The sequence below is a fragment of the Salmo trutta genome, chromosome 16 (assembly GCF_901001165.1).
Source record: "Salmo trutta chromosome 16, fSalTru1.1, whole genome shotgun sequence".
Lineage (NCBI taxonomy): Eukaryota > Metazoa > Chordata > Actinopteri > Salmoniformes > Salmonidae > Salmo > Salmo trutta.
In genome coordinates, this window is record NC_042972.1 from 15,226,157 (window position 1) to 15,252,463 (window position 26,307).

Consider the following 26,307-nt stretch of genomic DNA (forward strand, 5'->3'; position numbering starts at 1 on the left):
GTCAAGGGGCGTGCGTGGTCAACCGTGCGCACCTCATCTCTGCAGTCACATCCAACCTGGTTCTATATTTGGTTTTAATGCAGACGAGAGCACTGATGGTGCTTTCAAAACAACTGGATACTCTGAAAAATACGAGATCAAATCATGACATCAGTGGTCTTCAGGTCAGAAAGTCGGGGCTCCAGAAAGAGTTGGAATTCAGAGTTGGATGACCGTTCAAAAAATACTTTTTCGCAGTCTTAGTCAGTTTTTTTCTGAGTTCCCAGTTGTCTTGAACGTGGCATTAATGCTCAGAGGGAGACGCCAGCGTATATTCCCTTTGAGTCAGGAACCAAAACTCCGTAGTGACACGCGAATGCGTTCGGTCACATGACCGCTCGACCAGCTGTTTGATTTCACTTGCCGGCATGTTCAACTGAGCCAGGATCACAGTCAAATGGATTGGGAAGTAGGTCCCAAAGTAGGGTTGGTTGGTAGAGCATGGTGTTTGCAACGCCAGCATGGTGTGTGCAACGCCAGGGTTGTGGGTTCGATTCCCACGGGGGGCCAGTACAAAAAAAAAGAATGCTTGAAATGAAATGTATGCATTCACTACTGTAAGTCGCTCTGGATAAGAGCGTCTGCTAAATGACTAAAATGTAAATGTAATACCATCCTTCTCTCACACCGGGATTTACGGTATTACCGGCTTAGTACACAAGGGGCGCCAAAACCCCCCGCAAAAAATCCCATTGGCAGTCTACTACAAGAATGCTAACAAAATGTGCACAAGTAATGGGGAATTTCCATGGAGGCTGCTAGCTAAATATGTTAACGAAAATAAACAAATTGCAAAGACAGGATATCCAGCTATACATTATAGGTAGGTTATACATATATAGGTAGGAGCTACCAAATGCCATTTTTGGTGAGTGTGAATGAGATACATTGTGAAAATTAACAACATTTTGAGGCAAGCTTGTCAGAAGGAAGAACATTACTGGGTACACACTGTTTCTGTTTGGAGTCTGGGAGTTGCTAGGACAAAGGGTCTGCCTGCTCTGCTCTGCTCGGAGAAGATGGGGAGGAGCATATGGGCCCAGAACTTAGAGGAGAAAAAAAAACACAAGGAAATCAAGCTGCAGTGGCAGCTGTACAGATAACTCATCCAAAGGTCTTTGACCTCTCAAACACGGCAGAAAACTAAAACAATATGATGCGCCGTGACCTTATTCATTCAGCCACTTACTTACAGTACCAGTCAAAAGTTTGGACACACCTGCTCATTCAAGGGTTTTTATTTATTTTGACTATTTTCTACATTGTAGAATAGTAGTGAAGACATCAAAAATATGAAATAACACATATGGAATCATGTAGTAACCAAAAAAAGTGTTAAACATATCAAAATATATTTTCTATTTGAGATTCTTCAAAGTAGCCACCCTTTGCCTTAACGACAGTTTTGCACACTCTTGGCATTCTCTCAACCAGCTTCATGGGGTAGTCACCTGGAATGCATTTCAATTAACAGGTGTACCTTGTTAAAAGTTAATTTGTGGAATTTATTTCCCTCTTAATGTGTTTGAGCCAATCAGTTGTGTTGTGACATGGTAGAAGGTGACAGAAGATAGCCCTATTTGGTAAAAGTCCAAGAACAGCTCAAAAATGCAAAGAGAAACGACAGTCCATCATTACTTTGTCAGTTTCCTCAAGTGCAGTCGCAAAAACCATCAAGCGCTATGATGAAACTGGCTCTCATGAGGACCGCCACAGGAAAGGAAGACCCAGAGTTACCTCTGCTGCAGAGGATAAGTTCATTAGTTACCAGCCTCAGAAATTGCAGCTCAAATAAATGCTTCATAGAGCTCAAGTAACAGACACATCTCAAAATTAACTGTTCAGAGTTGTTCATACCCCGGTATTCGGTATACACGGTATACCGCCCAAGCCTAGTACAATGTTACCACTGTGTCAGCTCCCCCTAAATGCTTTCTAATAAATGGCCTAAAGAAAAGCCCTGTCTGAAATGAAAACAACCCCCTACACCTTTGGTGTTTCAGACCGGAAGGAACTGGATAGGTGTAAGATGAGGTAAGCAATCTGGTCGAAGCTCCCATAAGACTAAAGGGAACCGCCACCATCACATTGCTGACTTAAGGCGTGAGCATGCTTCAATTCGGCTGGCCCCTAGCTGGAATAAATGTCAGACCAAGGCGCAGTGAATGTTGAGTTCCACATTATTTATTAGAAAGTGAAACTAAGCAAAGACAAAAACAAATAAACAAACAACAAACCGTGACTACAGAGATGCTACGTGCACTAACTCAAAACAATATCCCATAAACACAGGTGGGAAAAACAGCTACTTAAATATGATCCCCAATTAGAGACAACGATTACCAGCTGCCTCTAATTGGGAATCATACAAATCACCAACATAGAAAATCAAACCTAGAACCCCACATAGAAATAAATAAACTAGATCACCCCCAGTCACACCCTGAACCACTTCACCATAGAGAAACAATGGCTCTCTATGGTCAGGGTGCGACAACGCCTTTAAAATACCTTCACTTGACAAATTATAAAAAAGCTGCAATAGTACTGTTTGTCCATTTTGAGACGCCATAGCCACTTCCTCAAAACAGTCATATTTAATATAAGATAACTCAAGAAATCTGTCATTAATTTTGACGTTTTTGCAGAGAAGATCTTAGTTTGGTGTAGTATTTCTCAATGAAAAAATGTGCATGGAAATTACTTGTTTCTCATTGAATGACAACAAGTCTTTATTGAAAAATCCATACTATTGACCAATCACCAACGAAGGGGCATAGACTTTGGCTAGCGACTTAGGCTTGCCTCAAGAAAAAATGTTGTGTGCCTGAAGAGCCAAAAAAATCCTTACCAAAGTCTATAACGAACAAAAACATCACAAAATGTCTACATTATATATGCAAACTCTTCCGAACTGTTTTGACTGGAAAGCAACCGGATGCCTTTACACCTATCCACTCAGTCAGATCTGAAAAACCTGAAGATGTGGGGGCTAGGGGAAGGGAATAGGCCAAGGAGTTGTTTTGTTCATCCTGCTTTCTTTCGATCGTATCATGTTTATCCAAGATCTCCCATTCTCTAGACTGGAGCTGCATGTACCATACATTGATTCTACAGGCCTCCAAACATGTCCGCTAGGCGACTTGACTTCTCTACTTCCCTCATCATCACCTCTTTGGCAGAGGAAATGTGACTGAGCGAGGGAGTGAGAGGGAGTGTGTTGGGGAGAAATTTGGCATATTTGACAAATTGTACAGAGCAACCAGGAACTGCACGTTCTACAACAACAGTGGCGGTTCCAAGTGTTGCTGTGTGCCACCGACTTAATTAGGGGCGTGCCGCAGTGTACGGCGCTTCTTGTCAGTGCGTTATCATGCACTTAGAAATGCTCTCGAGTGCATTATGAGGTGATAGTGATGGCAGCCGATGGCACTGGCAGAAGAACCATTACATTTTGGGGTTTTAGGCTGGGTTTCTGTACAGCACTTTGAGATTTCAGCTGATATACGAAGGGCTATATAAATAAATTTGATTTGATTATGGCAATTTCCACCTCCAAAATGGGTTACATAGGATAGGATAAAACGTTATTGTCCCCGAGGGAGAATTTGTCTTGGACACACAGTACTGCTGTATAAAACATAAACACTATTAAAAACAAAAATATATATTTAAAGTGAGAAGTAGGCATTGGTCGAAAAAGGAAATTCACGAGCACCACAATGCCTATTCCACCCATGCTGTACCAAGGTTTTCCAGCACACAGCGATGACTTACTACAGTAGCTATGTTGGTATTGTACTTCAGACTATGTGTAGGCAGGCCGCTTAGGATTCAACCTCTGGGTGTGCCGACATGGCCATACTCGTATTCGGAATCGTATCCGCAAGTTGACAGTTGATAATCGGATCGGATGACACATAAGTGTTTTAATATGCCTAACTAGATGTTGGCAAAATAACTCACTGCACATTCTCACTGCAAAAAAAACTGCAGATTTGGAGCAGCGTGCAGAGGGGTGGGTCTGTGTGCCTTCAACTTGCAGCAGGCAGCCAAGTTTGCTGTCTCTCAGTCAGAATGTGCATATTCTAATCTGGGAGGAAAACTTTTTTTTTTTATCAGCATGGCCTTATTTCTATTAAAGCATATTGAATGACTGTCATTCATTTTCCATTCACCCAGCTCAATGTAACATCAATAGGTTTAGGCTACTACATGATGCTCAATGTTTCCCTATACCCATCATGAGGTTGCTACAACCTAGCCTACCAATGAAAGTTTTTAAGGTAGAAACAAATCGAGAGACAAATTGGATTAATCAAGGTGACCGATAGTGACACATTCAATATTGCCTTGAACACTCTTGCCTGCATCTAGCTGATGTAGGATGTCCAAACAGTTGCAAACGAGAGTTTCCATTGGACAAATTCAGGTAGGTTTATCCCTGTTTCGTTCCATTTTGCAATTGTCATCTCAGTCTCTGGACTTGAACCCCATTGAAAACCTGTGGTTTGAATTGAAGAGGGCCGTCCATAAGCGCAGACAAATGATATCAAGGATCTGGAAAGATTCTGTATGGAGGAATGGTCTAAGATCCCTCCCAAAGTGTTCTCCAATCTCATAAAACATTTTAGAAAAAGGCTCAATGTTGTTATCCTCGCAAGCGGACCTTGGAAACAGGGGATCCAATAATTTTGACCCCTACTTTCTGAGGGCTTTTTTTGTATGAATTGTTAAACAACACCTATATTTCAGCACAATTGTATTAGTATAAAATAATATCATTGTTTTCTTTTTTTGGAGCACACAATATAGCTCAGTGTTTGTATTATTTATTTTATACAGTATTTGATCATCTCTATCTAGGGATTCAATAATTCTGGACCCCAGTGGACTTGATTTAACCTACATATTGAACCCATTAAGAACATGGTAGACGTTAAATCAGAGAAAAAGTTGCCAGGGTGAGACACGAGAGGCCCATTTTGAAGGTCTAGTAACAGAAGCCTAAAATGTAACTCACGTTATGTCATATAGTAGTAGTCTGGCAATTTGGGGCAAGGGTGTCTGCAATACACTCAAGCTTTTAAAGAGCTTATCTAGCTCATTTCTTTTAAAGCTTTGACAGATAATAAATATTTCCGGAATGTCGAGCTGAGTTTAATTGCATGAATGGATAGATGTATTGCATGAATGGATAGATGTATTGCATGAATGTATATGAATGCATGGATTTAAATCAGATCAAAGTACCTTACCTGAGATTTTGGCATGCCCTTGTTTGTAGATGGCAGATAAAGACTTGACAACTCTCTTAACCATTAATATATCTCTAATCCTGAAAAAGTAGAAAATGACTTTGTTTCAGACAGTTTGGTTGCTTGAATAATACAATTTGTATCTCTGTAAAGAAAATGTAAGACAATTGTTTGAGCAACATGCGTGGTTGGATTGTAAAGATTATTTTGGTACACTGACATCCTTGTAACACTGCGTTCATTTTGAGCTCGAGCAGCAGAATAGTTTTAGCTTTCACATTCTTTCTCTGCATGCGAGTTTCATACCTGTGTCCAACTTTTCCCGAGACCAAGTTGCCCTTAATCCGTTTTTCGTCGTCAATATCTAGAGAAAAAAAATCCTCTCCATGTTGACTTGTAGTAAATATGTTCGATACTGTGTAATAACTGCGTATTACAAAGACCCGTATGTGATCGACTCGAAATGTCAGAACTATCACGCCCAAACGAAGGCTCTGAACGCTGGCTCGGAGAGCTGATACTGATCGTTAGCGTGTAGCTGGCTGGTTAACCCTAATCGAGCAATCAAGTTCAGGCGATGTATCAATTGTATTCAGACCGAACGCGACTGCTATGACGAAAACGCCTAGTAATAAAGGTTACGGTATTTACCTTTTTGTCATGCTCTACAAAAGGCGAATTGTATAGAATAACTGAAATCCACTGTCTTGCCAGACCCTAAATAAATGGCCATTACTTTTTGTTATGCCCCGCCCCGTCCACAGTATATAACATGTTCCATAAACCTCTCCAATAGCCAATCAAAGGTACAATCTGCGTTAATCCCGTGTTTTGGTTGGTGGCATTTTACACCAGCCCTGCTATGCTTGGTCGAGCCAAATGTTCGTAACGTGTGCGAGCTAGTCCCCTTCCCCCAAACACAGGGGTGTGTCATGACGTCAGAGGTAACGAAGAGGTAAACAACTTTGACCGCGTGAGCTTTAAAGCGACATTGTTTCACCGCAAGCACTGATCCGCTACAATGCTACTATAACATTGTAACAATATGATAATATATGCACTGAAAAGGAAACGATATGATTATCTGCCACAAATATGTGCTATGCACTATCCTTTGTTACGTGGCCACATGTTTTGTGAGGTGGCAGCATCGTAATAAAGTATTGCGTTACAGGCTAGGAATTGAACATAGTAGTGTAGGGATACATGACACCGATCATTTCATTGTCTCTGTGATTGTATTATTATTTTAATCTTACTCAGCATTGTGCGTATGCAGAAGCGTGTGCGCATGAGAGCAAGAGAGGGGTGTGTCTGCAGTGTGCTGCGGATATCGTGTCAGCTGCCTAAAGTAGCAGAAACATGCTTTGATGCCAAGATTGTTATGTAAATGGTCAAACTATAGTTTATCTTGATATTCTCTCCCTCTCCTTTCGGACAAACCAGGATACCCACGGAAGGAGGGTAAGGACTAAAATCCTGCAATTTATATTTTTAGGTGGTTTCAGTTCGGTTCACCTGCATCGTCATGATTGATTGTAGAGTTTATTGATTTATTGTGTCAGTGACATACACGTTGTGTGTGACAGGATTGTGGGAGGCGGGTTCGGTTGAAGGTCTGGGGTGTGTCGACTGTGTAAACACAGCAAATGCGACATAAAGAAAGGAGAGAGGGGCCCCATCGGCCCATTCATACCCTTCGAATCTAAACTCCCTAGTCCCTACAAAGTCAACGGATTTAAAGGCAGGGCACGGAATAGGTGCTACTAGAAGGTATGATTTGTTAAGGAATAGTGGGCTACATATTTAAGAAATGTTGGGAATTGTGACTTTCAATGAAATGTGATTACATTTAAATGTCAGGACAATGTAACAATACAGTAATACATTGAAGCTTCCATGGCCTAATCAAACTGGTTAATATTTTTATTCTGGGGTCTATTTTGATTACCTATTCACCTAATCAAATAAGATAGTGTCTTCATATTGTGTGTTTATTAATGCAATATACACCATGTACTCCAAAGAGGACCAAATGCAGTGATATCTTCTTTCAAATCTACTTGTGCCATATTGTGTTTCTCCAACACCCATCAGATATATTGCAGCCTCATCACCTTCCCACTTATCTCAGGATCGATCCAACCATCAGCACAAGGTCCGTGCTATCCTAGGGACATTAGTAATCCATTGAAGTTGAAATGTAAAATGATTAAGGTAAGGGTTAAGGTTAGGGTTAGGTATGGGTTTTGGTTAAGGTTAGGGTAAGGGTAAGGGTTTAAGGGCAGGCACGTCCCAAGGACCCCAGATAGCATTGATCATCAGCATAATGCTGGGGGCTCTATGTCTCCCCTGCTGCTTCGACACCACTGACCGAAGGTTCCACTTGCATCTGGAACCTGGGCCATTTTCTGCAACATAACAAATTCCATTCGATTCCACAATCTCAGCCCGACATCTGTGTGGTTTAAAGTGAAGGGGCATCACGTCAATTCAAATCATAAAATGGAATCACTTCATCCATAGATATAATTGACCGTATGCGACGTGCAACGCCAACCTGCTAGGCCTTCATGTAGGCAACATGTTTAGACTTATCTATTAATTCATTATTTTTAATCTCATCCTAAACTTTAGAAATACTGGATCTGGCATTGAGTGAGTGTGTTAATACATTAGGGTTTATCTCATAACTATGAGTGTTGAAGTTTAGAAGCCTTGGAAAGTGTGTAGTGGAGAGTTGATCCTTGTCCTGAGGCTTGGGTCGCCTTCAAACTGGCACCAGCTCAGGATCAAGCATTTTCTGTTAATGGGGATTTATTTAGCTCCATGACACCTCAGTCAGACATATTTTCTGGCACAGCCATTTTGTGTCCTCAAATACCCAGTAGCCAGGTTGGCCGTTAAGCTGGTTGGTAGGGAGTAACCTAACGTGGCATGGAGTGACGAAATAAGCTCTAGCTGGCCAGAGTTGAGTGGGTGGGGCTAATGCTGGGACACGTGTGAAAGGAAATATAAATCGAGTCTGTTTCTGGAAATCACTTCCAGATCACTTCAAACTTCTATGAGAGTTAGATACATTTTTCACAGAAAGTGGGGAAAAAACTGGTTTTAAAGAATGGCAATCATATGTGCCCCTGTTAACCATTTGATATCATGCTGTTTTGTTTTCTTCTTCTGCCCCAAATCTGTGGAACAATCTGCAAAATTCACTGCAATTAGATGTGCTGGTGCCACTTAGGCAGTTTAAATTATTGTGTATGTAGTTGAATGTGATTGCTTTTATTAAAAACATTGTTTTATTGTGCTCAATTTTATTGTTTTATACACGTGTATGTTTTAATATTATGTTTTTATTGTCATGTGGTCAGTGCTCTCTTGAAAAAAAAGATTTTCATCTCAATGTGACTCCCTGTTTAAATAAAGGTTAAATAAAAATATTTTAAATCCCATCTAGGGTACCATCAATTTATTTTCAAAGTCATTTTCATCTAGGGTCTGGCTCTGGGAATTACTACAAAAGCATTATGGTGTTATGCATCTTATGTTTATGTGTGTCAGCGTTTTAATTGTATCTGTCCCTATTCAAATAAATTAGTATGAAAATATATAGCTCTGTATGTTGAGTCTTATCTCTAGGTTTATCAATCATACAAAATTGGGATGCTACAGTACAATCTCTGTCTTGCATTGGACATCATCAAAACCTCAGGAGAGGGGAATGATATTACATTAATGAACTGTATGAATTAAACATCTGTATACCCCTGTAAGCACCAATATGTAGACATGCATTGGTCTGCGAAAACATGACCACATGACACATTTACTAAGGTTAGGTATCTATATATGGCTATATCTGTCTTTTCAGGGAAAACATCCTTAAAGAGATTCTCCTGTACTCTTGTATACATTTTAGCCATGAGCCATGAGCCGTCCTTCTTCTTGACAATGACTACTAAGGGCTGTTGGATGGCTCGATGAACCCTGTCTTCGCCACCTTAACCCTGTCTTCACCACTCTGTCAATTAGATTAGTATTGTGAAGTAAGTACAATGTTGTTGATCCATCCTCACTTTTCTCCTATCACAGCCATTAAACACTGTAACTGTTTTAAAGTCACCATTGGCCTCATTGTGAAATCCCTGAGCAATTTCCTTCCTCTCCGGCAACTGAGTTAGGAAAGACACCTGTATCTTTGTATTGATACACCATCCAAAGTGCAATTCATAACTTCACCATGCTCAAATGGGTATTCAATGTCTGCTTTTTATATTTTTACATTTCTACGAATAAGTGACCTTCCTGCATTGGAAAACCTCACTGTTCTTTGTGATTGAATCTGTGTCCCCCTGGTCGACTGAGGGACCTTAAAGATAATTGTATTTGTGGGGTAACAAAGATAATTGTATTTGTGACATAACAAAGGGGTTGAATACTTATTGACTCATTTCAGCTTTTCATTTTTAATGCTGTCTTGAGGTCATGCCACAGCATCTCAAATCGGGTTGAGATCAGGTCTCTGACTGGGCCACTCCAGAAGGCATATTATTTTTGTTGAAGCCATTCTATTGTTGATTTACTTCAGTGTTTTGGGTCATTGTCCTGTTGAGCTTCAATTGGCGGAAAGATAGCCTAACATTCTTCTGCAAAATGTCTTGATAAACTTGGGAATTCATTTTTACATCAATGAGAGCAAGCTGTCCAGGCCCTGAGGCAGCCCCAAACCATGATGCTCCATCCATCATACTTCACAGTTGGGATGAGGTTGGTGTGCCTTTTTTTCTCCACACATAGTGTTGTGTGTTCCTTCCAAACAACTCAACTGTAGTTCCATCTGTCCACAGAATATTTTACCAGTAGCACATCCAGGTGCACTTTTACAAACTTCAGACATGCAGCAATGTTTTTTTGGACAGCGGTGGCTTCTTCCAGTGTCCTCCCTGGGGTATTGGGATATTCTTTAGACCTGAGGAAAGAGTGCCTCCTTCTGGCCCTCCAACACCACTTCCAGCAGCATCTGGTCTCCCATCTAGGAACCAACCTGGACCAACCCTGCTTAGCTTCAGAAGCAAGCCAGCAGTGGGATGAAGGGTGGTATGCTGCTTGCTTAATCAGCAAACACTTAACCAATTTCCTGCATCTTCCCACAAAATATATGCAGGTTGTCAAGGTGCTTGGCCACATGGCTCAGTGCTCCTGAAACCCCTATGGATCCGACAGTGTGCACTGGAAGAATATTCAGGAATCAGTTCTACTGTGGGGTTGGGTTAAGAATAATCTTAGCACCCTAGGTTAAGAACCAGCAAGAAGAGAGGGATACAAGAAGCTTACCTTTTCACTGTGGCCTTTTCACTGAAGACCAATAATAAATCATGAGTATTTATACATTTACATCAGTAAATGTATCTCAAATAATGTCTCGTTGTCACAGAGCTATTGCTTCTTACCTGTAGTAATGAGATATGTTGTGGTTTCAGCTCCTCCTCTAGGATGTAATAATGAGATATATTGTGGTTTCAGCTCCTCCTCTATGATGTAATAATGAGATATATTCTGGTTTCAGCTCCTCCTCTATAATACTGATTGTCTGAAAGGAGCAGTATACTTCAGTCTTGTTTAGTCAGATGTGCTTTCAAGTCTCAGTATTGATGCAGTTTTCTCCTGTTCTTCAGAGTTGCTATCTTGTAATGGTAGAAAAAGTTAGATTAACTTTGAGTCCTATATCGTATCCAATGTCAGGACCCGGTTTCCCAAAGTCATCTTAAAGGCTAAGTTCATCGTTACAACCACAGGATCCTAAAATCATCTCAATCACCGTAAGATGATTTTGGGAAACCGGGACCTGGTAAACTACACCTATAACTGATGCAAGCTGAATGCTACAGTGTGAGGGACTTTACCCAGGACAGCTGGCATTAATTCACTGTCATAAAAAGTAAGTCACATGTAAAGTATTTTGATGACCTATCACTAGCCACACACACAAACAAACATGAACACACACCAGGTTTGGAAATAGAAAATCCTCCAGTGGAAAATCATTGAATTCAATGCAGTTAGGTTCAGCCAAAGATGCTTTATTTCCTGAATATCCCTCTCTGGTTGAGCGTTATTGGTGACCATTGCCTGACCCTGGCCTGTGACTCTAACCCCCTCTACAGGCTATAACTACATAAAATGGAAAAGCTTGCATTTCTGAAGAAACTTTCTGTGCTTGCTCCAGATGTCAAAAAGCATGCTATACTAGTGTGAGAAGATTAAATCATGGGATTGTCAGTGGGTTAGGATAGTAGTTTGGTGTAACATTATGGTAAGACATGATCAGCTTTTACTGTGCTACATGTAAGCTGTTCCACGCTTACAGACAGAAACAAAATAAATAGCATGTATTTGTTTTAATCATAGAATAAGGAATGACAGTTCCATTATGTCTTTGTATGTATATGTAATTGATAAGCAGTCATGTACATAACTGTATTCTTAAGACAATAAGAGCTAATGATTAACAAATCAAACATATCTAAGACAAATAAATAACAGGGTTATCCTCCACTAAGCTTAGACTAAATCAAATCAAATGTTATAGGTGGCGTACACATATTTTGCAGATGTTATCGCAGGTGCAGGAAAATGCTTATGTTTCTAGCTCCAACAATGCATTAATACCTTACAATAAACACAAATCCCACCCCCCCAAAAAATTAAGCAATATCAGAATGAGCAATGTCAGAGTCCGCAATACATATAAATAAAAAATAATGGTGTGTATAGTCAGTATATGAATAGAAAAGGTGTATACAGCAGTAGTTATATAGGATGAGCCTTAACTAGAATACAGTATATACATATGAAGTGGGTAAAACAGTAGGTAAGCATAATTAGTGACTAGTGTTCAATGACTATGTTTTTAAGGCGCAGGGCAGAGTACTAGGTGTCCGTTTTGTAATATTAAGTTCAAATCGATCAAGTCACTATAATATTTTAACTTGTTTTCAAGCAGTAGCTAGGTGGTTGATTCAACATTGTATGGTAAGAAACATTATCAGCTCTAACTATTTTTCCACTGTCATGGCACGATCTTTAGAGGCTTCCGTTTAGAGAAGTTACAAAAGCAAGGAAAGACTGTCTCATTAAAAGTTTGTGTGATTGTGTGTAGGTGTCTTTTATGAATAGGGTCAGAGAATGACAGCTCTCCTCTGTCCCAGTCCAGCTTCACTCTGATCCTCTGGGATGTCTGTCTCACTGTGAGGGAAATGGTTGGCTTTGGTGGGGATTCTGCTGAGTATTCACCTTCACAATTATAATCCACTGCATATACGCCCCTTCCTCTGTACAGATTCTGTGATCACACCCAGAGCCCATGATGCGTTTTCCCCAACCTCAACATCCCAGAAGTGTGTCCCTGAGTTAAAGCCCTCAAAATCCAGGACAAATGCACAATCAAACCTCTCTGTGATGTCAGGAAGCTTTTGAGCCACACCGAATCTCACACTGGTCAAATCCTCAGATAGGATGACACTTGGGTGAGCAGTCTTGGGGTTCAGAGTCACAGCAGCTAGACAGAAAGTAGACTGTCAGACCTGGGTTTTTTCAAAAACATAGCCCAAAACAACTACCTCTATTTGAAGTATTGGAATGTCTACTTGTAAAACTCTACCAAAAGGTTTTTGAAAGTGTTGTCAAATACTTTCCTATTTCCAAATACATTCCAATATTCTCAAATCACTATATCTAGATCAGTGGATGCTGCTGAGGGAAGGATGGCTCACAATAATGGCTGGAACGAAGCGAATGAAATGGCATCAAACACAAGGAAACCATGTGTTTGATGTTTTTGATACCATCCCCCTCATTCCGCTCCAACCATTACCACGAGCCTGTCCTCCCCAATTAAAGTGCCACCAACCTCCTGTGATCTAAATACTTTTTTAAACATGTATTTTTCAGTAATTGAAACACTGCATTATATGTAATTGATTCAGGCCTAGATTCTAGAGGGGGCTTTCACACAACACATTTTTCGTCTTAGTCGAGGACCAAGCAGCGTTTCACAATTGCATACTTTAAAAAAAGGGGCATTATGTATTCACTTCAGTTAGTAAATAAATGTGTTCATTGTACCATAATCATACTCACTATATTGAAAAACCTCGAACAATTTCCTGTATCTTCACACATGATCTATGTAGATTGCCAAGGTGCTTGGCCACATGGATCAGTGGTTCTGAAACCTTCTCTGGATTCGTCAGTGTGCACTGGACTCTGGAAGAATATTCAGGAATCAGTTGTACTGTGGGGTTGGCATAACTTTGTTAAGAACCACAGAGAAGAGCGACAAGAGGCAGATCCCTTACCTTTTCACTGTGACCTTATAGTTCTGCAGAAGAACAAAATACCAAATTAATAATAAATGTAAACAGTGCAATACATGATATCAAATCAGTTCATCAATAAATGTATCTCAGATAATATCAACAAGTTATTGGTTCTTGCATGCAGGAATGAGATGTCTTCTGCTTTCAGCTCCTTCTCTACGGCTCTGTGTCTGAAAGTGACGATATCCCTCCGCTCATCTCCTCAATCATCTCACTCTTCTTCTTCTCTTCCTTCTTCAGAGTAGCTATTCTGACTGCCTTGTCCTCTCGAAGTAACTGGTGAAGCTTCTCAAACTCAATCTGCCTCTCTGTGTCCTGGGCCTGTAGCTGGAGGCCGTGAGAGAAATATGTCAAATATACTTGAATATAACTACCATTCTTACATTCAGTACACAAACTCACTTCTGCGCAGTTGTATTGAACAGCATTATTCAGCAAACTCACCTTAATTTACTTTGCCGTTTCATCACAGGTTAGTTTTACTTCTTTAAAGACCTTCAACTTCATCTGTAAAGGCTTCAATGTAGTTGTGAGTTCTGCCTGGAATGACAAATGGACACTACTTTGAAGAAAGTCTATTTGGGTTTTATTACTTTATATAAATATGCTGGTATAAAATGTCCAAACCTCAGCAGAATGAGGTTGTAGTCATTATAGTGTTTGTGAGTAGTGAACTACATGTAATTCAACTAGTAAATTGAATTACGTTTTGCAGTAGCTTGGTGGTAGTTGAACTAAATTCAAATCTTGGTAGTGTTTTCAGTAGTTCAGTAGTTCATTACTTAGTGGTGTATCTAACTACTACAAGAACGACACACTCCTTTTTTTGTTGCTAAAATGTAATATGGGTGAAGTAGGCAAGAATTCCCTTTCTTTTTCGACATCAGACCTGTCTTATTCTCTCACTTGAAACACTGTGCCTAACTCTCACTTTTTGTGCAAACTCACATAGAAATGTGACTTATACATCTGTCATTCTCATTGAAAGCAAGTCTAAGTAGCAGTAGCTCTGTTCTATGTGTGCTATTTCTATCCTTCTCGTTCTTAAGGCTGAAATGACATTTTTGCATCTACCTATCAATTCTGAGATTTGTTGGTATTTTGGTCCATTATTATTAGTATGTTCAAATAGTAAACATACAAATGTCAAATTTTGTGTGCTTATCCTCAGATATATTCTCCAGACTTGCCCAATTCATTTTAGATCAGAATTTATTTTAAAGAAAATGACATATGTCTTTAGTATTTTACAGATAGAAAGCTGAAAAAATTATTCATCCACAATCTGCTCTGGACAAGTCCAGTCCTGAAGTGTCTTAAAAAAAATGAAACAATATTATTTTGTCTCACTTCAGCCAGTGTCAAGAAAAAGAGATTTGCGCAAAATGCAAATACTGTAGGTGCACAGTATTTGCACCTACAGTATGCTCTTTAATTACTTGTTACTTCTATTTCTTATTCTTATCCGTATTTTTTAAAACTGCATTGTTGGTTTGGGGCTGTATGTAAGCATTTCACTGTAAGGCCTACACCTGTTGTATTCGGTACATGTGACTAATACAATTTTATTTGATTTTGATTGACAATATTTCAGAGAAATGTTAATACAAAAACTATCACATTTTTTGTCTACATTCAACTGGTAAAACTTGATTGTGATATGATTATGGGGGGAAAATACCCTCAGGTGCAGTGGCTGGACTTAAAGTTTAGTTTTTGCGTCTTTTACTTTCTGTTTTGTACACCAGCTTCAAACACTGAAAATACTATATTTTTGGTTATACCATGGCATTGTTGAATACTCGTTTCTGATTGGCTTGAAGGCATTCCAGAGCGTGCATATTCGCACGGTATAATTCTATGTCTATAGTTCATTCTTACATGTTATATGTTTGAGCTGCTTTTGAAAGCAAACGTCAAATTGAAAACATCATTGGCATTGTTGAATGATGGTTTGGTTAGCAAGGCAACTACTGTGTATGTCGTAAACTTTCAGCTACTTCAGTGGATGTTGAATGTGTTAAATTATAGCCATGGTATAAAAGGCATATTAAATTCGTGGCTCTGCGTTCTCTGGAAAATAATGCAACTCCGTGGAAGGTTAGTTACACTCCACTGGCGCGTCATTATTTTGCATAGAACGCGTAACCTCTTGTTGATTAACCCTTACTTATTGAAAATATATTTCACCGCGGCTTAGAATGATGGTACAATGATTTTCTACACGTCCTTGTTTTGTCACAAACTGACATTAGGCGAACTAATATCTGACTCCAGTGATCTGTTCTTGCAATTTATAGTCTATGACATTTACATATTTCACGAAGTAGTGAAATACTTTTTCAAACATTACTTTATTTAGCTTCGATGTAGCTTAACTTTTTCCAGTGTGACGTCATTTTTAGCTTTGGTAAACTACAGTATATTTTCAGAGTAGCTTCCCCTACTTTATAATTCTGTGCAGCTTCATCGATGGGACTGAACTTGTGGTTTGCATGTTTTTTTTAAAGTATGACACACCAAATACACTGGCTGTTTATCATACAGACAGAAAGGTTTGCGTTTCTCTCCATGCAGACTGTAGAGCACCTCAGACCCTGCTGAAGCTCTGACTCCTCTCATCTGAGAAGCCCACACACAGCTTCTCTAACCAGGTTAAAAGGAGGTTCTACCTTTGAGGATCTTCTACTGCAAACGGGACATTCCCGAGATGCCCTTTTATCTCCATAATTCCTTCAGACAGTCTATACAGAGGATGTGGCTACTCTACAAGACTATGGAATCCCTGAAGATGACACAGGATAAATCATCTTATTGGAGAGAATGTTTGGAAGCCTTTTTCTTTAAGAAATCCCACCCTGTCACGATATTCTGTAATGGCCTCTGAAGGAAGCAGTATACTTCAGTTTTGTTTAGTCAGACGTGCTTTCAAATCTCAGTATTGATGCAGTTTCTGTTCAGAGTTGCTATCTTGTAGTTGTATAACGTTAGTTACATCGTATCGTATGTACAAACTTTAGCTGATACAAGTTGTAGAATATGACACGTCAACCAAAAACCAGTCACCCCCCATTTCCTGTTTCCTGCAGGGGCGGAACTAATTCTTCTTCTTTGACATTATGGCGCTTACACATTTTGTTTGTGCATGCCGCCGCCTACTGTGCGGGAGATTACATTTACATTTTAGTCATTTAGCAGACGCTCTTATCAAATGTATTTATATAGCCCTTCTTACATCAGCTGATATCTCAAAGTGCTGTACAGAAACCCAGCCTAAAACCCCAAACAGCAATCCAGAGCAATTTAAGTCCTTGTGTAATGTGATATTGTACCCCCTTGCCCAATTGTCCTTTGTATATTATTTATACATCCTGTATTGATTTGTTGTTAATAATATACAATATATATATATAATAATAATAAAAAATAGTTACGACCTTAACGTGAACGCGGCATCTATCCCACTCAAAAGGGCTGTATATGTCAGCTGCAACATAACCAGGGCCGGAAGTAATGCCATCATGAACATGCAGCATACACACTTGCAGCGCAGCTAGCTAGGCTAATTGAACTTTCCTATTTGTATGCCGTATTATGTCCAGCAGAAACCAGCATTCGTCTTCTACATTTACGAACCGTCATGCCTTTATTGGTTCAATGTAGCTAGCTAGCTAGCAGATAGCCTAACTATGCTTACGTTAGCTGGATGGTGCTAGGAGGAGAAACCCTCAGCTAGCTGTGAAAATAGAATCGAGGACGAATTAATTCATAAGATCGGTGTTATTTTCAAGCTGTACGTAGGTAGATAACTAACAGAGAACTACGAGGGGAAAGCTAGCTACTGTTTCTGCTCTATTCAGTAGCTGGTCAGCTAGATAATTAGCTAGTTTGCTAGCTAACCATGTATTTTTTTTGCCCTCATTTAGGTTTGCATGCCTTTGCAATTCCACGTTGTAAATGGCTGCTTTCAAAGTTGCAACTATAAACTTGAATTGCGTTACTAAAACACGAGTAGCTAGCAACATATTTGACGAGGTAGAATTGTTACGACTGCATAACAACACTAGTTGTAGAGGTATAAAACGAGAGCGGTCCTATGGTGTAATGGTTAGCACTCTGGACTTTGAATCCAGCGATCCGAGTTCAAATCTCGGTAGGACCTCGTCCTTTTGATTTAAAATATCCTTAGTTACACAATTTATAAATTGCCCATCTTATTAACATGACAGTTAATGGTGGTTATATCTCAGATTCATCATGGATGAATGTGAATTTGTTGTCTCATTTCCATTCTCTGATATCCCCATAAATAGTCTACAGGCCTATTTTAATGGATCTAATAAAATCCCAAGGAAATATCACATTTTTCAGAGGGAATTGCAATGAAGGCAGACATAATTAATTTCAACCCATTTATTTACTAAATTTTCAGTAAAAAAAAAGAAATGTTTTTCTTACACCATTTGTTAGACCTATAAACTTTTTCAGACACTTAAAATATATTATTTCTGTCATATAAACTCCATAAGAAAAATACAAACACATAATTATTCAAAATACTTTTTTTCATATAAAACACTCGATAACAACAAAACAGCAAAAAGAGTATAAAATAACCAAGTCTCAATAATACAGCATACCTATACAAAACAAAATATGAGTGCTTGGTTATTATCTTTGGCTTCAGTGAAACTTATTTGCATACCTAGGCAATTAGACAATATGAATTTGTACCCCTTTAGTGTTGATGGAAGGCTTTTCTATTGTGATATTATAGTTGTCCTCAGAAACCAGTAAGCTACTTCTTTCTCCAAGATAACACAGTAAAAATAAGATCATCATACAACTATTCAGTTATGGTTCTTCTTTTCTTGCTGTATCCCATTCTGTGAAGCATGTTGAGCTAGGACTATTTTTAAGCTACAGGTGACTACCCGGTTCATTAGCAGGTTGATTTCATTTGCATATGAAATATTGTATGATATATCAAACACAGGTTTATTGGGGGAAGGATTCTTTCCTGATTCTCAATGCGAGACCAATGTCACTTACATTGTGAGCAACGCTCACATTTAATAATTGCTACACTAAACTGCATAATGCACAATCATTAATAATGCATAAACATAACGTAGAAAAGCTATTTTAAGGTTTGGAAAATATTATTTGGGATACTGTGTGTGAATTAAAACATTGGTGTAAAAAGTGCACAGTTCATATGGCTTTTTATCAACTTTTCAAATCGCTTTCTTCATCTTCCTCCATAGGATCACTTGCTTTTCGTCTCTTTGGCATGTCAGAAACCATAACAAAGATTATGGTGGTCATGTTCATCAGGACACGCAAGGAAAAACTTTTTCCAACAAGTCCAGGTAGTCCCTCCCTGTTTCAGTTCGTTTGGTACATAATGAACCCGACCCAGGAAATGCTGACATTCTAATCCAACTATAAATGCAGTAAAATGACTCCCAATCCGATTCCTATTTCTGACATTCCACACACACACACACACACACAGAGTATATAAAACATTAAGAACATTTTCCAAATAAAGAGTTGCACCCTCCTTTTGCCCTCAGAACAGCCTCAATACGTCTGGACATGGACTCTACAAGGTGTCGAAAGCGTTCCACAGGGATGCTGGCCCATGTTGACTCCAATGCTTCCCACAGTTGTGTCAAGTTGGCTTGATGTCCTTTGGGTGGTGGACCATTCTTGATACACACGGGAAACTGTTGAGCGTGAAAAAACCCAGCAGCGTTGCAGTTCTTGACACAAACCTGTGCGCCTGGCACCTACTACCATACCCTGTTCAAAGGCACTTACATTTTTTGTCTTGCCCATTCATCCTCTGAATGGCACACACACTACCCATGTATCAATTGTCTCCATGCTTAAAAATCCTTCTTCAACCTGTCTCCTCCACTTCATCTACACTGATTGAAGTGGATTAACAACTGACATCAATGAGGGGTCGTATCTTTCACCTGGTCAATCTATGTCATGGAAAGAGCAGGTGTTCTTAATGTTTTCTACACTCAGTGTATTTACTGTATTTACTGTTTTCTCTTCAAAGAGGTTGACTATACAGACATTGGGTAACATAATACGGACCAACAAAACAAGTCATTTTCCATATCTGCATGTGTGCAAACTGGGTAGTCATCGACATCGTACAGACTTTTTACAAGGCTTGCCTATTTAAAATTACAAATACTTCATAGTCATGAACAACATGATTAAATGAAAGGTGATGGCAAACAGTAACTGAATGGATGTTACAAAATAATGAAATGCGAAATCTCCCCTGGCAGAGGTGGTGTTAATCCACCAATTGTAGAGGAAAAGCTTAAAGCTATCACCTCAAAAGTTATTCTGTACCTTTGTAATATACCGTCCTGATGGAGAAGATTGTGCCCAATCCGGTTCTTCACCAGTGGACAGCTGTCTTCAAACATGCAAAAACACACACAAACACACTGACCAATTTACAGACACACATACCCAAACCACCAATATCCTCCCACACACCGATTTACACCCAGTTATGCCCTTGCTCTGTGGCCCCTGGGAGTCCTAACTCATCTGCGTTGCTGCTGCTGGGGCCCCAGCATGACCTTGTTGATGAAGTTGACGATGGCCACAGCCGGCTGCTCTGTGTCCATCTCAGCAAACAGGTGACACACATTCTCCGATGTGCTGCCAGTCCGCCTGGCCACAAAACCGAACACCCTGCAGGAGTGAGGGATGAAGAGAGAGAGAGGGATGAGAGGAGGTGAAAGAGAATAGGATTTGTGTTTTTTTTTATCTATGATGGTAGAAAACAGTTTTTTCAATGCGCTCTTCTCATGAGAAGCACAGATATTACAAGAAACTCTGGAGCATCACATTACTTATATTCACTGTCATTCTCTTCAGGTTCATTCAATGTAGGGATCTACTCATCTTTTTATAAAAGGAGAACACTGTATGATACATTGCCATGATGCACACACAATTATATCCAAACACAGTCAGAAGCAGAGAAACAAGCACTTACTTGCTTGACTTTTTATCAGAATTAGTCCACCTGAAGCAGACAGACAGACAGACAGACAGACAGGGACATAAAGGCAACATGTCTTAGATGCATTGAGCAAGAAGAGCAGTCATACTGTCATGGTTGTTGTTCTTAACCAGAAAAGGCATACTATACTGTAGTTGCACAATACACAAAAAGGTTTATACCATACCAGTATGTACAGTAGAAACACCCATAGAAGGCCCTTCTAGATGTTGCAGAATTCAGCCATAATGGTGCAATCCAGGGTTAATTTGCGGTAGGCTATAGCAACATTTAGCCACAACAGAGTTGGGACCCATTAGATTTGAAATACATTTTAAGTTAAAGGTGCAATCAGCAGTTGCTACATCCATTTTGGACTTATAAATTCATGATATGTACCCAATGACGCTTGAAGAAAATAACTTAGAAATGCCTCATGAGATTAGTTCAACTGTCGTACCCCATCAGAGCCCAAAATATAAGCTTGTTTTACTCCAATGTTTGTAAACCAAGTAAATGTAAACCAACAAACATGGTTAGAACTATCATTTTGATATTATGGATGATCAGTCCTTGCATCCATAGCTCTGGCTATGAATTTGAGAGTGATTACATTCCTCCAGCCCCATCCCTCAGCTTTTTACTGAAACAGGGGCGGGGAATACGCTTTGTTATTGTTACTACTGCTGATTGCTGTTTTAACATGAAACAATTTAGAGATGAATTGACCCAACCCTGAACCACAACAAAGCAGTGTTCAGCCATGTCAAAATACAAGGTCAACGTCTCTACGCAGCACATATAAGTCATTGCTCACGACACGTCACATTTCAACTTTCATTCGGTGGTATTCACATGTGGTCTATGTCGCAGTGATTGCATATAGGCCTAAAGCCGGAGCATCAGACCCCATTGTTCCATGCGTTGTCTTAAGGCTACTCTAACGTTAGCCTGACGTTGGGCCCACCTCTTGTTCTGAGGATCCACGCTGCTGAAGGTCACACTGTTGATGGGGTAGTGTCTCCTGAAGAAGAGTCTATATAGTGGTTGCATTCATTAGGCACCAAACGGAAGAAAACAGAATCAAACAAGGACGGACTGCCAAACAAGGAGAGACTGTCTACACTTACAACATGGTCCAAAAAGAAATGCTAATTTTAGTGTTCTGTTGCAAAATGTTTTAAAACACACCTCCTTTGACTGTCGGTCAGCGTGATGCCCTGAGTGGACACTTTGAAGTGGACCATGGTGGCCATGGGCTGAGGGCTCTGGGTCAGAGTGCACCTGGTCGCCTTGGAGACAGCCTGAGGCCCCGTTAGTGACTCTGTCTCCACAGAGTTTAGGTAGAGCACGTTACAGGCTGGAGGGAGGGAGACAGAGAGAAGGAGGATGGGAGACGATGGTGGGAAGGAGGTAGAGAGAGAGAGTGACAGAGATTAGGAATGATGGATGAACAGTATTTCGAGATGTAGTTGGGGTCATGTCACACCTACACAAGGCCCCACCGAACTTGAGATAACTTGCCGAGCTCAATGCATTGATAGAATGTGAGTGTTCGTTGATGTAAATGGGGTATATTTTACTAAGTCATGCTAGCATTCCACTCCGTTTACCCATCTCTCTACAGGGACCTTGAGCAGCCACTACTGGCCAAAGCCTTCATTGCAGCTGTATTTGACCCTTGAACATTCTCTCACCTGCGCCCTGTTTGAGGAGGTCAGCTGCCGTACTGGTGTTACTGTCACTCTGCAGCTCTCCGACCAGATCTGGAACACCACAACAACGTTAGGACATTTCCCCATGACACCACCAAACCATGCTAACACTCTGTGTACGTACATGCACAACACATATCCTTACACACTCCCAATACACATTTCTCATATACACGTGCACCCCATACACTCTTTTTAATGTAAATATACATTGAGTGTACAAAACATTAAGAACACCTTCCTAAAATTGAGTTAATGTTTTGTACACTCAGCGTCTATTGTATATTGTGTCGTGCACACACACATAGCCCATGCCATATTGATACAGGTATAGTATACATATAGTATCGGCCCCCATACTGTTTGATACAAAGTGATTCAGTTGAAACACAGGGATTTACCTTTCTCAGGGATGAATAGGGCGCATGGCAAGGAGATAGGGGTGAGTGAGTGCTGGTACACCAAGGCAGATAAACTTCCTAAAACACATACGCATATCAGATCATCACAGGTGAAGGAGCGGAGGCGAGGAAGGAAAGTCACTTTCTAACCATTTTCACACTACTGAGCCGGGCAGAGCTGTACTGCGCTGACCTGGTTACGCATACACAATAGTTACTGGAAATGTACTGTGAAGAATAATGTGAAATGAAATATCTGAGCCAGCACTGAATTCCTGATAGTGTAAAAAAGGGTATCAAAGCAATGATAGACTTAATTGTGAGGCCCACAGTGACTTCTGCAGGACAGAAATAAGACTCACCGAAATAGGACTCATTCTGACAGCCCTTTATCTTGACCCCCCGAGAGCCTGTCTCAATGAGGAAGTGTCTGACCAGATGCTCCTGATCAAACACTGAGACAGAGAGAGAAAAAGGAGGGAGGAAGAGAGAGAGGAGCGAGGGATAGGGAGAGACAGGGCGAAAGAGACACAGAGAGAGAGACAGGGGGATAGGCAGAGAGCGGGAGGGATAGTGAGGGAGGGGGAGAGAGAGCGAGAGAGGATGAGAAAGATATATATACATACACTACCGGTCCAAAGTTTTCGAACACCTACTCATTCAAGGGTTTTTCTTTATTTTTGCTAGTTTCTACATTGTAGAATAATAGTGAAGACATCAAAACTATGAAATAACACATATGGAATCATGTAGTAACCAAAAAAGTTTTAAACAAATCAAAATATATTCAATATTTGAGATTCTTCAAATAGCCACCCTTTGCCTTGATGACAGCTTTGCACACACACTATATATATATACACAGTTGAAGTTGGAAGATTACCGTAATTTCCGGATTATTGAGCGCACCTGAATATAATCCGCACCCACTGAATTTAAAAAAAAATATTATTTTGAACAGAAATAAGCCGCACATGTCTATAAGCCGCAGGTGCCTACCGGTACATTGAAACAAATTAACTTTACACAGGCTTTAACGAAACACGGCTTGTAACAAAAATAAATAGGCTTTAACGAAACACCGCTTGTAACAAAAAATAAAAAATTTGCAGTAAACAGTAGCCTACCAAGAAAGTCATTGCTCCAGACCAAGCTCCCGTGAAGCAGCTCTATTTCCTTTTCCAACAGCCAGATCAATCGCCTTCAACTTGAAAGCTGCATCATATGCATTTCTCCGTGTCTTTGCCATGATGAGGGTGACAAAATGACTACCGTAATCAGAATGATGGGAAGTTTGAGCGCGCTCGATTTAATCTAAACAGTAAACAAAAAAGTTGTTTGACCTTAACCCGTTTGGCAATTTCATTGGTCTAATGAAAGCTTCATGCCGCCAAAAAACTGAGCACGTCACAGAATGTGTTTTTTTTAAAAACCTTTTTTATTTGAAAGCGTGAAAAATCCATATATTAACCGTGTCATTGTTTAAGCCGCGAGGTTCAAAGCGTGGGAAAAAAGTAGCGGCTTATTGTCCGGAAATTACGGTACATACACTTAGGTTGGAGTCATTAAAACTTATTTTTCAACCTCTCCACAAATTTCTTGTTAATAAGCTATAGTTTTGGCAAGTCAGTTAGGACATCTACTTAGTGCATGACACAAGTAATTTTTCCAACAATTGTTTACAGACAGATTATTTTACTTATAACTCATTGTATCACAATTCCATTGGGTCAGAAGTTTACATACACTAAGTTGACTGTGCCTTTAAACAGCTTGGAAAATTCCAGAAAATTACATCATGGCTTTAGAAGCTTCTGATAGGCTAATTGACATCATTTGAGTCAATTGGAGGTGTACCTGTGGACGTATTTCAAGGCCTACCTTCAAACTCAGTGCCTCTTTGCTTGACATCATAGGAAAATCAAAAGAAATCATCCAAGACCTCAGAAAGAAAATTGTAGAATTCCACATGTCGGGTTCATCCTTGGGAGCAATTTCCAAACGCCTGAAGGTACCACGTTCATCTGTACAAACAATAGTACGCAAGTATGAACACCATGGGACCACGCAGCCGTCATACCGCTCAGGAAGGAGATGCGTTCTGTCTCCTAGAGTTGAACATACTTTGGTGCGAAAAGTGCAAATCAATCACAGAACAACAGCAAAGGACCTTGTGGAGATGCTGGAGGAAATGGGTACAAAAGTATCTATATCCAAAAAACGAGTCCTATATCGACATAACCTGAAAGGCCGCTCAGCAAGGAAGAAGCCACTGCTCCAAAACATGGGGACAAAGATCGTACTTTTTGGAGAAATGTCCTCTGGTCTGTTGAAACAAAATAGAACTGTTTGGCCATAATGACCATCTTTATGTTTGGAGGAAAAAGAGGGAGGCTTGCAAGCCGAAGAACAACATCCCAACCGTGAAGGAAGCACGGGGGTAGCGGCATCATGTTGTGAGGGTGCTTTGCTGCAGGAGGGACTGGTGCATTTCACAAAATAGATGGCATCATGAGGCAGGAAAAGTATGTGGATATATTGAAGCAACATCTCAAAACATCAGTCAGGAAGTTAAAGCTTGGCCGCAAATAGGTCTTCCAAATGGACAATGACCCCAAGCATACTTCCATAGTGTTGGCAAAATGGCTTAAGGACAACAAAGTCAAGGTATTGGAGTGGCCATCACAAAGCCCTGGCCTCAATCCTAGAGAAAATGTGTGGGCAGAACTGAAAAAGCATGTGCGAGCAAGGAGGCCTACAAACCTGACTCAGTTACACCAGCTCTGTCAGGTGGAATGGGTCAAAATTCACCCAACTTATTGTGGGAAGCTTGTGGAAGGATACCCGAAACATTTGACCCAAGTTAAACAATTTAAAGGCAATGCTACCAAATACTAATTGAGTGCATGTAAACTTCTGACCCACTGGGAATATGATGAAAGAAATAAAAGCTGAAATAAATAATTCTCTCTACTATTATTCTGATATTAAACATTCTTAAAATAAAGTGGTGATCCTAACTGACCTAAGACAGGACATTTTTAGTAGGATTAAATGTCAGGAATCGTGAAAAGCTGAGTTTAAATGTTTTTGGCTAAGGTGTATGTAAACTTCCGACTTCAACTGTATGTATGTATGTATGTATGTGTATATATATATATATATATATATGTATGTATGTGTATATATATATGATATTACTTCTAACAAAATAGAATAGGCAATGGACTTTTTTTTTAATGCTTTGTCAAATAAATAATGAATTCCCCGTTACCTTTGTTGTTGTTGACGTTGTTTAAAGGATGGCTGGCCACCTTGAGGGCCAGACCGTAGGCCCCTTGAAAGGAGTTACTGTTCCTGATCAGGAAGGAGCCGGGCTCTTTGTCCTTCAACAAAGCGATGGCTACGAGGGGGAGGAGGAACACTAGAGTAAGTATTACTATGGTAGAAATTAGTTACCTTAGTTAATTC

At 40.0% G+C, this 26,307-nt stretch overlaps 2 protein-coding genes, 1 long non-coding RNA gene and 1 other non-coding gene across 9 annotated transcripts in view; 1 reads left to right on the forward strand and 3 right to left on the reverse strand.

Moving 5' to 3' along the window:
• The window catches only part of LOC115150157 (vitamin D3 receptor B), a 95,118-nt gene extending 88,928 nt beyond the window's left edge, over window positions 1-6,190 (reverse strand). For 2 of the 3 annotated variants that reach the window (XM_029693138.1, XM_029693139.1), the window contains exons 1-3: window positions 5,604-6,190; window positions 5,298-5,377; window positions 992-1,084 (exon numbers count right to left, since the gene is read on the reverse strand). In XM_029693138.1, the coding sequence (XP_029548998.1) occupies window positions 992-1,084; window positions 5,298-5,361 (157 nt within the window). In that variant the 5' untranslated portion in view covers window positions 5,362-5,377; window positions 5,604-6,190. The remainder of the gene's footprint in view (window positions 1-991; window positions 1,085-5,297; window positions 5,378-5,603) is intronic. The other variant, XM_029693140.1, reaches the window with a different exon arrangement.
• Window positions 6,191-11,356: 5,166 nt separating this feature from the next.
• On the reverse strand, window positions 11,357-17,845 carry LOC115150161 (uncharacterized). 4 transcript variants are annotated; one of them, XR_003867059.1, is made up of 6 exons: window positions 17,113-17,845; window positions 16,348-16,830; window positions 14,120-14,215; window positions 13,655-14,002; window positions 13,437-13,562; window positions 11,357-12,855 (listed from the first exon to the last, which is right to left on the reverse strand). It is a non-coding gene; the product is annotated as an uncharacterized LOC115150161 (long non-coding RNA). The 4 variants fall into 4 exon arrangements; XR_003867061.1 differs by lacking the exon at window positions 16,348-16,830 and having other exon boundaries at window positions 17,113-17,829; XR_003867060.1 differs by lacking the exon at window positions 17,113-17,845 and having other exon boundaries at window positions 16,742-16,882.
• trnaq-uug (transfer RNA glutamine (anticodon UUG)) lies at window positions 17,766-17,837 on the forward strand. The gene has a single exon. It is a non-coding gene; the product is annotated as a tRNA-Gln (tRNA).
• Window positions 17,846-19,582: 1,737 nt separating the features above from the next.
• The window catches only part of LOC115150162 (tensin-2-like), a 39,744-nt gene continuing 33,019 nt past the window's right edge, over window positions 19,583-26,307 (reverse strand). Inside the window, exons 17-24 of the mRNA XM_029693143.1 lie at window positions 26,111-26,239; window positions 23,199-23,291; window positions 22,837-22,914; window positions 22,418-22,486; window positions 21,912-22,080; window positions 21,688-21,756; window positions 20,715-20,744; window positions 19,583-20,407 (exon numbers count right to left, since the gene is read on the reverse strand). Of these exons, the coding sequence (XP_029549003.1) occupies window positions 20,257-20,407; window positions 20,715-20,744; window positions 21,688-21,756; window positions 21,912-22,080; window positions 22,418-22,486; window positions 22,837-22,914; window positions 23,199-23,291; window positions 26,111-26,239 (788 nt within the window). The 3' untranslated portion in view covers window positions 19,583-20,256. The remainder of the gene's footprint in view (window positions 20,408-20,714; window positions 20,745-21,687; window positions 21,757-21,911; window positions 22,081-22,417; window positions 22,487-22,836; window positions 22,915-23,198; window positions 23,292-26,110; window positions 26,240-26,307) is intronic.